This window comes from Ochotona curzoniae, unplaced genomic scaffold (assembly GCF_017591425.1).
Source record: "Ochotona curzoniae isolate NIBS_2020 unplaced genomic scaffold, NIBS_Ocur_1.0 contig_3819, whole genome shotgun sequence".
NCBI classification, from domain to species: Eukaryota; Metazoa; Chordata; class Mammalia; order Lagomorpha; family Ochotonidae; genus Ochotona; species Ochotona curzoniae.
Genome location: NW_024466004.1, coordinates 3,921,305 through 3,936,919, shown reverse-complemented (window position 1 = coordinate 3,936,919; position 15,615 = coordinate 3,921,305). Strand labels below are relative to the sequence as shown.

Sequence of the window (15,615 nt, the reverse complement as noted above, 5' to 3'; positions counted from 1 at the left end):
GATTCATATAGTTGATTTTCCTATTTACATTGTGATAGAGCATGGTAATTTAGCATGTTAGTTTGAATATACCTTGGTATTGGGATTACCCTTTCACACTGAAAGATTACTGGGACACTAAAAAGTTTCATGTAGATTATTTCTACTGATATTTATCTGAAATTGGAAATTTAAAATACTGGTAGTGATCTCATTTAAAATTCAGAATTAAAATTAAGCACATTAACATAAACACATTTTATGAAAAATGTAACTTTAAAAAAATAGAGCAGCCTTTAAGGAAGACATCTGGATATTTCAAAATCAGCTGGCTGCATGTGTTATCTGCCTAAAGTGCACAAACAAAACCTTCCCTTCCATAGGCATGCAATTGGAAAAGGAAGACCTTGGCCTGGCCTGATGGCTCCACTGACTCATCCTTTGCTGCAAGTGCCAGCATTCCATATGCCCACTGGTTTGTGTCCTGACTGCTCCACTCCCTGTCCAGTACCCTGCTGATGTACTGTGAAAGCAGTAAAGAATATCCCAAGTTTGGGACACTTCACCCATGTGGGTGTGGGAGTCCTGGCCATTGTGATCACTTGAGAAGTAAGCCACTGGGTGAAAGGTCTTTCCCCAAATCTGCCTTTCCAATAAAAATACACAAATCTTTGAAAAGAAATAAACAAGGAAAGGAAAAGGAAAAGGAAAGACCTCATGAATCCCCAAATGGGATTAGGGACTTCTAAGTGTTCTTAAACCTTCTGTGTCAATCTTAGACTATCTTACATGACCAACTGATACAGAAGTGTTAAGAAAGATTAAAAAGCTTCCCCCACCCCTTTTCTCAATCAAAACCTAATATTTAATTAAGTAAAGGCAAGCAGCAGTGGAATAAACTTTATAGCTGTAATTTTAAACGCTGTCATGCTATTATGCTGTTTACATAGAAAATGTAAAAACATATCTCACAGAACTCAAAGAATTCTGGGTGTGTCCATTTTTCATTTTGATTTTTTTCAGATGTGATCTCTCATTTGAATGAACCTTCCCCAAACCCTAACAAAAAACCTTCACATATACATATGTGTGTATATACATAGAGACATATGTATGTATATACACACACAAATACATATATATATAAAGATTCTGACGTTCACACTAATTCTTCAATATGGAATGAAGTTCAGTAGCAACTAAAAGTGAAATTCTAAGACATTCCCCATCCTGGGGATCAAATTAAACCATTTTTGAGAGGTCAAAATACCTACTAGCTACCAAAATCAGTTCTAATTTTAGACAAGATTTGTTTTACTCTTCTGACAAAGCATTTTTAATCTGGCTATGAAATTAGAAGCTATCACCTCTCCAATTTAGGGTTCAATTGTAACTAATTTCAGGTTTACCTAAGGCCCAACTCAGATATCTACATTTGGATTTTAACATCAACACAAGCACGATTCTCGTAACATTAATGGAAACATCTCTTGGCACTGATCGCTGTTTTTCTTTTTGACGTAATTCGGCTATCAAGAGCATTCTCACAAACCTTGGCTTGCAGCAGCAACTAAACAAGACTGCAATGTATTTCTCAGAAAAAGAAATGACTTGTACATAATCTTCATAAGCAGCAACACAAGAAAAGGAAAGCAAAAACAAAAACCCACATCTATTGAGGCTGTTTGTACCACCTAACAGACTTAAAAGAAAAAAACAAAAAATGAAAAAAACATAACCTTGGAGGACCATCATGTCACTGTGGTATAGCTCGCTGGGCAACAATGTGGCAGCCAAGAAGTAGCTCCTGGTTCCTGGCTCCTGGCTTCAGACGGTCCAATTCCTGCTATTGTGGCTGTCTAAGCAATGAACTAGTGGATGCACCATTTCTCTCTGTCTCTCCTTGTCTCTGTAACTCAGGCTTCCAAATAAAAATAACTTCCTTAAAAAAATAAATAAAAAAAGAGAAAGAACTTGGGGGCTCAGCCTGATGGCTCAATGGCTAAATCCTCACATTATAAAGTGTCAGGATCCCATTATGGGTACTGGCTCATGTCCTGGCTGCTCCATTTCACATCCAACTCCCTGCCTGAGGCTTGGTAAAGCAGGGAGGAAGGTCCAAAGTCTTGGGACCCTACATGCATGTGGAAGGCCCAGAAGAAGCTCCTGGCTTCAGATCAGCCCAGCTCTGGCCACCATGGCCAAAATCTTTATTTAAGACAGAGAGAGAGAGTGAGAGCGAGCGCAGCTACTATAGCTGACAACAAGTTCATAATATGAATTACATGGTAGTTATACTGCTACTTGAGAATTTTAAGAATTCTTTACTAAGTTAGTATCCTATTATTTTACTAAACCTAAAAAAAAAAATCGTATTTTGATGGGTAAAACTGATGAATCAAAAAGTAGAATGGTTCATGAGATAACAGGAAATGATGAATAAAAAATGTGATAAGTTACATAGCCTTTTCCTGACAGCTCTGAATTTTCAGAGAAGTTCACAAATACAAAACATATTCATATAAGGTTAAGGTTAAAACGACTACTTCTTATACCTTGAAATAGATGCCCTATCATAATGTACTTTTTTCAGTCAGATGTTTTGATAATAAAGCTTACATTTAGTTTAAAATGAGCACAGTGTCATCCATTACCTATATCTATATAAAATAAAAACAACATGACAACTTGCACAGGGCTAAAGCTATATTAAGTATAGTTGTTCACTGTGACCTTTACTTTCACAAAATACAGTGCATTTAATTTAATACGAACACTAAAAAATTCATATTTGCACAGGGGGAGGGTAGACTGCAGTGATAATGCTGCTTCAGAATCTCATCTGAATATCAATAACAGTACACCTTTCACAGGTTCATGAAAAAAATCTTTACAGAAACCAACCTTTCACAAGTTATGAGACTCTTTAAAAAATGGACATTGAAAGTTTACCAGCTCTTTCTTTTGCAAAGAAAATCTTGAAAGGAGAAATTCAGATTAAAAAGGAAAAAAACAAGAAATAGAACAAACACTGCTCCTTCATCATAGGCACGTGGCTATTTGCTTAAAGATATATTCCCTACACCTGAGATGAACTGTGACCACCACAAGGAACCAAAATTTCAAAATTAGGTAGGGATAGCTAACCAGAAATTAAACACAAGCAGAGAAAAGTCCTTGTACATATTTTAAAAACACATAACTTTTGAAAAAGTAAGAAAAGCTAAAAAGAAAAATTTTACATACATTTATATCAGTAAGCATTTATGGAGTACTACCTTGCCAACCACTGTGTTAGATGCACTAGTGCTGAGCAAAGCAGCAGAAGCTGAAGTCCTTGGCTAACATGGGGGCTAGACATTAGACCTGTGTACACATAGGACATTCTTACATCAAAAAGGTAACACAAGACTATGATAAGATGTTACAGGTAAGAAGTACAAAGATTTCTAAGAGGAAGAAATCCAAGTGGATGAAGGAATTTGCAACTGGACATTAAGCAGTATGAATAAAAACAATGAGTATAGTGCCAAGTGTCACCTGGGTACAACAAGTGTCTACTATGGGTCAAAGCTGAGCATCAGTGCTGGCAGGTGTTAAGCCAACCATGAAGGGCCACAAGATTGGGGCGTGTATGTGATGCAAGATTAAGAATCTGGCTAAGATGCCTCAAAGAAATAACTTTTTAACATAATTACTGATGGGAAACCCCTCTGACACGATTATGTTCTACAAGATTAGAAACGGAGAGTCCGCAGATTGTGATACAATCCTAAGAAAAACACTGGTGCCAATGACAATTTTCCAGAACTTTAATATTTTTCCATTGGGCTAACTGAAGGATTATAAATAATAATAATAGAGCAACTACAAGTAAATTTTAGTTTCTGCACTTTAAATAATATATACTCTAAAGTTAAGAATACATTTAACGTAAGATATTTTAAAAATAAGAACACCTATTCTAATGTTACAGCACAGAGTGGTTAATGCACACCAGAGTTCATTCAGATACTGGCCAGTCAGCTTCCTACTACGGAACCTGGGAAGACAACAGAAGACGGCACAGATACTTGGGCCCCTCTCAACATACAGGAAACCCGGACAGCAGCTCTGGGTTTCCAGCAGATGGATGTGCTTGAGAGTGTGCTCTCACATTCACTTGAAATCTGCCTATCAAATAAGCAAACCTTTAATAAATATGAACTCCATGAGTAATTCTTCTCCAATAAATTTAGCAATGCAGATAAAACAAAAAATTTTATTAAAATATTCTGAAATTTTATACTTTTGTAACACAGTTGCCTCTCCTTTATTTGAGTCTGGGGAGAAGTTAGAACACCTGAGATGAACGCCTGAAACCAGGCAGGACCAAATTCTATCTACACACACACATACACACACACATTTTTATCTTATTTCATACCTTTAAAGATAACAGTTCTAATTATAAACTAGGCACATTAACACATTAATAACTAACAATAAAAACAGCTGTAGAATTGTACTGTAATAACACTATCAGTATCATTTCTCTTCCACTGTTAATATTCAGCAAAATAAGGGTTACACAACAGTTGGTCTGGAAAAAGAGAGCTATTCAACGACTACTGGTGAACACAAGGACAAAGGCATGGCTCATGTTCAGGGCAGCATAAGATTTCATCATGCTGTTCAGAATAATTGCAACTTAGAACACAAATTATTGGGCCTGGAGTGGTATCCGAGTAGCTATAAAGTTCACACCTTGCACACACAATTCCATATGGGTGCTGGTTCTTATCCTGTTGTTACATTGCCCTTCCAGCTCCCTGCCTATGGCCTGAGAAAGCACAGAGGATAGCACAAAGCCTTGGGACCCTGCACTCACATGGGAGACTTGGAAGAAGTTCCCGGCTGCTGGCTTTGGATCAGCTCAGCTTCAGCTGAGGCCAACTGGGGAGTGAACCAGTGGGAGGGCAGATCTCTCTCTCAGTCTCTTCTTCTCTCTATAAATCTGAGTTTCCAAAATAGCAGCAGCCAATAAATAGAACTTCCTTACACTCATAAAGAATATGAGGGTGTTTCAAAAACACTAATGGAAATAAGTTTATCCTGCTGCAAAAATTATTTTTAAATCCATACATATCTGCATACATCAGAAACCTACAGCAACTACTGTATTTGCACCTCAAATACTCTTACAAAGAACTTCTAATGTAGTTTTATTAGAGTTAGGACTAAGAAAAAAAATATGACACTGCAAAGAAGAAATTCCTGCTTATCTTACACTGTGAAAAGTAAATAATTTTTAAAAAATTTTTATTGCAAAGCCAGATATACAGAGAGAGGAGAGACAGAGAGGAAGATCTTTTGTCTGATAGTTCACTCCCCAAGTGATCACAACGGCCAATGCTGTGCTGATCCAAAGCCAGGATCCAGGAACCTCTTCCGAGTATCCCACATGAGTGCAGGGTCCCATGGCTTTGGGCCGTCCTTCACTGCTTTCCCAGGCCACAAGCAGGGAGCTGGACAGGAAGTGGAGCTGCCAGGATTAGAATTGGTGCCCATATGGGATCCTGGTGTGTTCAAGGCGAGGGCTTTAGCCGATAGGCCATGCCACCTGGGCCTGTAAATAATTTCTGAAAAGAAACACTGTTGAATTTGTTCAAGTCCTTTTACCCTTTGATAGAGATTATCTCAATGATCCCACACACTGATTCCTGGGGTGAATTACGGTCATTCATTTCAATACAGCATATAACGTGTACACTACTATACTATCTTGCAAAGTAGTAACTTTTTTTTTAGAACACAGACCTAATAAAATCAGCATGTTTTACAGAACCGGCTTCAGGATAAATAGATGCACTGGGGGACAAAAAGGACTTTTAAAATCAAAACAGACATTTAATGTTTGGGCATTCTTCATTATGTGAAAGAATCCTCCACTTTGAGACTATTATATATTGAAAAGCTGCATCTGTTGTATAATTATCTCTGATAAACGGCCTGATGCTTTGAGCTTCATTAGAGAAAAGGGAAGAGAAAGGCACATACAGCAAGGACTGTAAATAAATCTCTTCACCATGTTTCACTTAAAACCAGCCCAGCAGGAAGTCATAAAGTATTTTCTAATAGGTAGTATTTTACAAATGCCTTTCTAGCAAAAGTCAGCCTACTTGCCCACTATTTAGCCTCCCAAAGAAAACAAAGGTTGAGAAGAGGAAGACTGGTTTCATTGAGAGACTGATGAAAAAAAAAAAAATAGCCACTTGGTAGCAGTGATACTAGCTTTTTAGGGGACAGATAAGGGCTTCCCAGATAGTAATGAAGCCCAATACAAATTCAAAGACTCAGGGGTGGTGTAGCAAGGACATCTGTTAAAACTTATTACTCCTTTTTATGTGTGTTTTTAATCCCTTATGGAGACAGAATATCACCAGAAACTTTAACCATTAAACATTTCACAAACATTATGATTAATATAGTTCTCACTATTTCTGCTTATTTTCTTTTAGCAAACAAAAGCACATTTTGGGTGGATACATTGGAGAACAACAGGGAAAAATGCAAGTATGACAGAAGCAAAAGGACCCAGCCAGGACTGAGCCCCAGCCCTGTCTTTGAGACTCCAACAGGACATCATCTAATTTCCTCCTCTGATTTGCAGAGCAGGAAGTTAGTTCTCAGTCCTATCTGCATTGCACACTATCAAGATGAGACCAGAAGTGTGTCTGCCAAAATAATTTGTGAACTTGAGGTTTGCAACTTTTTCTGTAAAGAAATACTGGGTCTGACTCTGCTACTTTGATGCAGAGACAATATGACATACCACAGACAATATGTAAATAAATGAGTGGCAATGTGCTCTAATAAAACCTCATTTATAAACACAGAAACTCAAATTTCATGTAATTTTCACATTTCACAAATATATATCTTTTGCCTAATCATTAAGAAAAGCAAAAATTGGCTGCCAAGGTCCCACACTGGCAAGAGCTGGCTAGGCAGGCAGCAGGTGGCTCACAGGGGCCTGACAATGCGGGCTTGGGTGTGGGGAGGGCAAGGAGAATAGCACTGCACTGGTGGCCATGTGGGGACCTGGGAGTTCACCTCGAGGCAGGTGAAGCAAATCTGGTGATTTCCCCATGTGCTTGGGCTGGGAGAGGGCAGGGGAGGCAAGAGCCCCAGGTCAGCGTGCTGCTCTGGTGTGCTGGTGGATCAGCTTACAGAACTTCAATGGATATTGGGTGTGTGGAGAGGTAAAGAAACAGACTAGCACATATGCCAGGAGCTTGGGACCCTGGTGGACAGGCAAAGCTCCACATCAGCACAGCATGCAATGGGCTTCCACAGGTTAGGCTGGAGAAACCTATGCACAAGGACTGTGGATTGATTACAGAAAGGCGGAAGGGGATGTGGGGTAGGGAGGTCCATCCTAGGAATATCTTGCTGGTGAGGAAAGACTCCTGAGGGACTCCAAATGACAAGGCCATTATACTTGCAGGTAAGCAAAGGAACTGAAATCCGGTGGTCTAGAGGGGAGAGATCAGAAGATCTGTATGGGTCAGAATGATAAACCAACCCACATGGGAGTCCTGAGATGAGCTTGTTAGTGAGAACATCACTGACCACATGTCTGCCCACACGAAAGCTAGGGCTGGGGGTCTATCTAGCAGAGCTGGACCCCAGCACCTGAACAGTGAGTGTTAGTACAAGGGATGGATCACATTAGGCTAGGCCATGACACCAACCAGCATACAACAGAACCAGGTCTGGGGTAGATTCTATGGGGAACATGTGAGCCCAACCCTGTGGAAGTACAAGTGCCGCTGGTTAGCTTAAGAGTTGAGATAGTGATGGGCTGAGCTAGGTGTGACCATGGAACCCACAGACACAGGCACTAGGACTAGGAAAAGGTTGGGCAGGTCCAGGCTGCAGCACCCTAAAACAAAGTGTGCAGTGGGCCAGACAGCAACATCCACCAGCTCATACAAAGGCCAGCATGGATGGGGCCAGGCAAGGGGCCTTGCACCTACTGGCATGCATGCGATCTGGGTTTGGGAGTGGGCCAAGCAGGGGAAGTTGGAAAATTCCCCTAGTGGGTCATAGCTTCTGCTGGGAAACACATGGTTCAGCCCAGCTTGATGGGCAGGCTGGGTAAGGTAATTTCACCCATTGGCAAGTGTGGGTTGACTCTGGAAGGGGGTGCACCAGACAGGGCCAAGCAAACCTCGACCCACTGCCATGTGCAGAAACCAGGCTGGAGTACAGGTCATGCCAGACTAGACTATCACATCTACCAGTTTGCATAAGCTAAGGATAAGAGCAGATGAAGCAAGGCCAGGTTGCAGCACCCACCAGTGAGAGCTGGGACTGGCAACAGGCCAGACCAAGCTGCAGCATCCAAAGGCAAAGGCCAAGACAGATGAGGGACTATGCCAAGCTCAGTCAGAGCTACCAGTGGCATGCACAAGATCTGTGGATGGGAACAGGTCTGGTTGGGGAGCTAAGAGGATGCCCTGGCAGGGTGGTGATTCCCACTGGTGAGCGCAGAAACAGGAGTGGGGGCTGTGATCTGGTCTGGACATGACTCCAGTGTCCCTTGACATGGGTATGGACTGGGTCTGGTGAGCGCCAGCTTGGGCTAGACTTCAGCACCCATTGGTGCTCATGAGAACCAGGAGGGTGTAGGATGGGCTGGGCTAGATCTATACTCCTGCTGAGCCATGTATGAGCTGTGTCTGGTTGTGGACTAGGCTTTGCTGGGCTGTAGCATTCAACAGTATAAACTGGAATGGGTGAGGGCTGGTCAGGAAAGGCCACTGTTCCTGCTAAGACAGGAGGTGTATTAAGTCAGGCTGGGCCATGGACCAGTGGGGACAAGATCTGGCATTGGAAGGGGTTCTGACAGAGGAGCTAGGGGAACTCCTGTTAGGACGCAGTTCCCGCAGGTGAGCTCAAGAACCACGACAGGGAGCAGCCCAGACCAGGCTAGGTTTATAGTGCTTACCAGTGTACATTTGGTTCAGCTCTGTAGCGAACCAGTTTGGGCCAGTTCATATCACCCACTGGCAAATCCGAGAACTAGAATGGTGTGTGGTTCATATCAGGTCAGGCCATAATACCAGTCAGTTCACATTAGGTTCAGGACAGGAGGCCAGAAGGGATGTGCTGCTCTAGGCTTTAGCCCCCACCAGCATGAGCTGGAAATGGGGTGGGCCAGGCCCAGCCAGGTTACAGCATCCACTGGCAAATGCCAAGGTGAGGCTGGCCATGCCAGATTGGGCTACAGCATCCAACCAGTACACATGAGACCCACGGGCAGCGGGGGTGAACCTGATAGGGGGACTGAGGTGGGCTATCGTGCTGGATAACCACTCCCACTGGTGAGCACGAGAGCTGGGCTGCGGGCAGACCAAGCTGGGCATGGCTACAATACCTGTTTGCCTCATGTGAGCTGGATCAGGGGAAAGCAGGCTGGGTTGACTGTACTTACTCGATCATGCCTAAGCCAGAGTGGGTGTGGGTTGGTTGGGCTTTGCCACAGATCAGCTGGCAGATACTGGCTCAGGAGGTTGGGGGGGGGGAGCAAATTCAGTCAAGTTCATCTGCAGAACCACCTCTAGGGTGCAAGACTGGGAGTGGGAGTGAACACTTAGGGAAACAGTGGATACTTCCCTCTTCGGTTGCCACTCTCACTGGTGGACATGGGAACCAGGACTAGGGGCAGGCATGGTTAAGAGAGTGGCACCTGCTGGCACCAGTGTGGGCTGGATAATGAGGCTGGTTGGGCTGAACTAGGCTTCAGTGTCCAATGACATGTACAAGAGTGGAACTGACTAGTCGGCTGTGCATACAGGCAAGCACAGAAACCAAGGTGGGGGCATACCTGGTCAGGGTTATCAGGGATTGCTCCAACTAGGCTGCAGCTCCCACTAGTTTATATGAAGGCTGAGTGTGTGGTGGGCAGGATCAAGCTGGGCTGCAAAACCATTGGTTTGCATGGAAGACAGGGATGGAGGTGCAACTGACCCAGCAACTGCAACCGTGTGTGTGTGTGTGTGTGTGTGTGTGTGTGTGTGTGTGTGTGTGTGTGTGTGTGTGTGTGCGCACGCGCGCTGATGTGGATGTGGATGAGGGACTGAACCAGACCTCATACTGGTAAGCACACACATGGATCAGGTTTGGGATTACCTAAGATGATGTTTCTTTGGGAATCCACCCAACTAAACTGCTGGACTCAGAATTCCAACCATAGAGAGAATTATAGGTTCCATGATCTGACCATAGACTGCATGTGTCAGAACTGGGCCTCCTCAGTGGCTTAGACAGAGCAGTGGACAGCATATCTAGATGCACATGGAGGATAGGGTGGTACATTGGAGGCTGCAGAGGACACCTGGTACCACAAGGTGGCCAGAACAATTGATAAACTACCCCAGCCAAGCTTTGGCAGTGAATATCTGGGGAAGTGGAGATGCTAAGGTGGATTATATCAGCAGTGGATTCTGGAGAGATTCCATCATGATTGGACTAGTGAGATCAACAGCAATTCAGAACTGTTGAACTACCAAAATCACGTGAGCAAGACCCTTGGAGCATGCCCCACATTAGGAACCCTGGGATGGTTGGGAGGCTGGGTATGGCTTCTCCCCTTACTTCCTCCCTTGCCCCAGACACAGGAAAGAAAAAAGAAGATGTGGAAACAAATGGTCTCACCCACTCTCCTCCAGCCCTTCATTCTTCACACCCTAATCAACTATATAAAATCATCCAAAATAAATTTAAAATAAATACAAAAATCATTCTTAGCTTGTATATGTCATAAAAATAGGAAGATGTGTGAAATTTGGTGAAGCTATAGCTTGCCAAACTCTACTGTAATCTATCATTTATGTAAATGAAGGTTGCTATTTAATTAATACGTGCCTCCAAAGAACTTAGAAGATCACTCTGTATTAGATGTATCTTCTGTAACTATTAGATTAGAATGTCAGAATATTTGAAAACCAGCCAATTTCTTGCCATTAATCTTCTCCAGTATCAGACATCATTTCTCTTCCTCTCCTGCCTAGAAACAGACCAGCTAATGTCCCTCCAACACCCATATGCCTATCCTCCAGGTTAGCGGGACTTGGGGTAGAGGTTGGAGGAGCAAAGATATGAACACAGGTATGCACACTGTAAAGTGTCCAACAGGTCCCAAGTAGAGATATCCAGGCCTTTAAAGCACAAGAAAGCTGACACAGAGAAAAGACAAAGGCGGCTCCTTCTCTTCTGCAAAGTCTGTAAGACAAGACTGACATAAGAGTAAGGAGCAACCTGTTTGTCACTTGAGAATAAGAAGGCAAGAACTGACTGCAGTGCTCCAACCACAACCTAACAAAATCCTTTTTCTTCAACAGTTGGGTCAAAAAACACAGCTACGGGCCCAGCGGCATAGCCTAGTGGCTAAAGTCCTTGCCTTGAACACACCGGGATCCCATATGGGCACCAGTTCTAATTCTGGCAGCTCCACTTCCATCCAGTTCCCTGCCTGTGGCCTGGAAAAGCAGTCAAGGACTGCCCAAAGCCTTGGGACCCTGCACCCATGTGGGATACTGGGAAGAGGTTCCTGGATCCTGGCTTCAGATCGGCACAGCATCGGCCGTTGCGCTAACTTGTGGAGTAAATCATTGGACGGAAGATCTTCCTCTCTGTCTCTCCTCCTCTCTGTATATCTGACTTTCCAATAAATAAATAAATCTTAAAAAAAAAAGAAAGAAACACAGCTACAGGCATCCCAAATAGTCACTTAATTTGCCGCACCAATGATACATATCTTTTAAATGAATAATAATGCGCAAATACACATGTACATATAATGTACACATAAAATGCTCAATAAATGGCAGCTAATATTTCTCAAGCTGGCATGCATTTTGGGACTGAACTGTTTTCTGTGGCCTGACCCTGGTATATGTGGTTCTAACCCAGGCTCTATCAGGTGACCACCTCCTATTCTTTTCTTAGGAGTATTTAACCTAAAGGACATAATGAACCTTGGTGAAGTGTTTTTGTAAAACTGAATATAAAATAGATGTTATGTATTTTTCTAATACCATAAAGGAAAATAGCTTTTACCAGCATCCTATAAATGTATAGCTGCAAACAGATTTTTAAAAAAGAAAAATTACTGCCTTTAATATTATTACTGCCATTTTCACTTTTAAATGGCTTTCCACACCTGTCCTGACCTCTACTGAGTAAGTTATAATATTTCAAAAAATTATCTCTGCAAGTTATTCCAGTATAATTCCTCTTGTTTTCAATACTGCCAGGTTACTGCACCAAAAGAACTGGTACTATCACTTCCTTTGCTCAGAAACATGGCTACCATTCAAAGTCCAAACAGGCAGGCATTAAGGCCTTCATAGCTTGGCCATAGTTTACCTTTCTGGCTTTGTCCCTTACTCTTCTCCGGAAGTGGCCCTAAAGGAGTAACTTGCCTCGATGAACTGCATGCAGCTTTCTTCTACTGCTCTTTCCACTGGGCTAAGAATGTCTTCACCACTTTCTATTCATCCATAGTACTTCTTCCTCAAGTATTGCCCTTTTTCAACACTCACTGTCTTTAATACATAAGGACTACAACATGAGTGCATACAACATGCTGATGATTTCTCAAATTCAGCCTTCCCCAGACATCAAGCTGAATATCTGCAGTGGAGTGATATTCTACATAATACAGGACACTCATCATTCATGGTGTCCAAGTACAATCAATGTTCAGGGATAGAAGAGGGATTACTACTGGTTAAAATTCACTGATGGACTAGAGCTTAATTTACCCTGTTAACAGCATTTTTAGAGGACCAGGATTGTGACCTTGTTTATATTTACAGTATTACCAAGTACAGCAGTACATGACAGATTTAAATAAATATTTTTCTCTGCTAAATTTCCCAAGTTAACAGAATAGCCAAATAGCCTAACCTACCACATTTCTGGGTTTTCATTAAATATATAACATTAAATTGAAGCCTATTTAAGTAAAGCTTTTGAGAAGCAGAACCTTCCAGGCCATAATTTCCCTGTATTTTTCAAGGAACACAAGCTGATATAGTTGTGACACAGAACAAATTTTTCTAGTTGAGACACAAAGTGGACAATGAACCTTCCTATCACATACCTAATAGGATTCCATCACTGGAGAAGCTAAAGACTGTAATAAAAGCCATCTTCAATTCCTTTCAAATAATCTATGCTGCTGGTCTGCCACACATATTGGCAAACCAGGGTAGGGGGTGGGCCTGGTGGGGGTTACTGTGGGCCGCTCTCATCAGGATGCAGCTCCCACTGGTTTCAGTGAAGACCGAGTATGTGCTGTGCAGAACCAAGCTGGACTGCAACACCCACTGGTCCCAGTAGAAGGAGGGGCTGAAAACAGAACTAACCCAGCAATTGCAACCACCAGCTGACTGGGTGATGGACTGTGCCGGGGCCCTGTGCTTGCTGGTGCATACAAGTATCTGGCCTGGGAACACCTCAGACGAAGTTTCTTTGGAGATCTCCCCAATTAAAATGCCAGACTCAGAACCCAAACCATGAAGGGACAGAAGATGGAACACGTTAATCAACCATCTCAGCTATAGGTTGGCAACAAAATACCGGGCAAATAGAGGCGCTATGATGGACAATGTCAATTAATGGATTTTTCAACAACCTTATCGTGTTTGGAGAGGCAAGATTGGCAGCAATTTCAAAACTGGTGACCTACTGAAATCACTTCAACGAGCATCTCGGAGCATGCCCCACATGCGGGACTTGGGGTGGGTGGGAAACCGGGTGGGGCTTCTCCCTCAATATCCCCCTTTACCTCAGATACATGAAGGAAACAATATGGAAATAATAGTCTTACCCACTTTCCTGTAGCCCTTGACCCTTTTTGCCCAAATTATGTAAAGATTGACAAAATAAAAAAATAAATAAATAAAATTAAAAAAAAAAAATCTATGCTGTTCTCCATCTTGCTATATCTGGGGTCATTCCTAAAAACTGTGGTTGTTTTTCTATGATTACAGATTACCAGGAAACTCAGGATACAGTCCTTGGGCTACTCCTACCACTGCCTCTAAGAATCTGGACACTTACATTCCTCTTTATTCGGTGAAGGTACATTCAGTTCTGTCGGAAGCGGCTGCTGGTTGGGACTAAGAGTTGGTGTAGTTATCGAGGTATTATTGTTGTCACTTGTGGTCTCTTCAGGAAACAAATCTGATTGGCTGTTACTTGTACTTGGAGCGGAATCATCATCTGGTTGTTTCTTTTGAAAGTCTGAGGAAGAATAATGAGAAAATCAGTTTAAATAAGGAGTTCACAATCCATTTGTGGAGTACTAGAAAACAAGCGTTTAACGATTAAATAAGACTAGTTTAGGGGATTGGAAAATAGAAACAGATCCCATATCAAGTGGCTGGTTTAACTCCCAGCTGCCCTGTGCATCCAATCCAGCTTCCTGCTAACAGACCTGGTACACAACAGAGGGTGGCCCAAGTATGTGGGTGCCTGCCAGCTATGCAGCAGACCTTAAAGGAGTTTCAGGCCCCTAACTCAACATGACTAAGCTCCAGCTGTTGCACATATCTGGGAAATGAACCAGAGAATGGGTGGTCTCATTTTCTGTCTCACACTTTCTCTTTACTTTGCCTTGCAAATAAATATTTTATAAAAATGGAAATAAAACACTGTTTTTCATATGCACATGAAGTTGGCATTGTGGTGTAGTGGGCAAAGCCACCACCTGTGCCGTTGGCATCCCATTTGGGATGTTCTAGTTGTTCTACTTCCAATCAAGCTCCTTGCTAATAGTTTCAGAAAAGCAGAAGAATATGACCCAAGTGTTTGGGAGACTGGGAGCCCTGGGCTGTTCACCCAGGAAGTGAACCAGTGAGCAGAAGAGCTATTTCTCCTTTCCTCTACCATTATGGCTTTTAAATAAATGTGTGAATATTTTAAAAAGAGAGACAGGAAGAGAAACTCAGAAGAAAGGAAGGAAGGATGAAAGAAGGCATACAAGATTGGTAGTGACCAGACTGAGTTTTCTAAGGTCTCTTAATAGCTCAAATGAATGGAATGTACACATTTTAATTTTAATATTAGACTTTGCCAAGTCAATGATGAACATAAAATCTTGAAAAACAATCAGCTGGTAAAGAAAAAAACAATAAAGCAAAGCTGTTCAAACCAACTGAGAAACCAGGAAACAGAAATCAGGAAGGATGAACAAAAAACACATAGTAAGATGATAGAAATGAGCGAAAAAAAATATTAAATCTAGTAATAAATGGAAAGTTCAAACAAAAGGCAGAAAATTATTCTGATTAAGCTAAATTAAATTCAGAAATCCAGGCTAAAAACTAAATTCAGAAGAGATCTAGTAAAAACATAAATAAGAGAACACAAAATATTTTAAAGTCTATCATAAAATACACCAGGCAAATATAAATGAATAGAAAGCCAGGATAGCTGAAGTATTATCAGAAATGTAGACTTTAAAGTTAAAGAGCATTATCAGGCCCAGCGGCATGGCCTAGTAGCTAATGTCCTCACCTTAAACTCGCCGGGATCCCATGTGGGTGCCAGTTCTAATTCTGGCAGCTCCACTTCCTG

At 42.1% G+C, this 15,615-nt stretch overlaps 1 protein-coding gene across 2 annotated transcripts in view; it reads right to left on the bottom strand.

Moving 5' to 3' along the window:
* The window catches only part of ZFAND3 (zinc finger AN1-type containing 3), a 242,605-nt gene that overhangs the window by 60,395 nt on the left and 166,595 nt on the right, over positions 1-15,615 (bottom strand). For both annotated transcript variants that reach the window (XM_040983308.1, XM_040983307.1), the window contains exon 3: positions 14,098-14,280. In XM_040983308.1, coding sequence (XP_040839242.1) covers positions 14,098-14,280 — 183 coding nt within the window. The remainder of the gene's footprint in view (positions 1-14,097; positions 14,281-15,615) is intronic.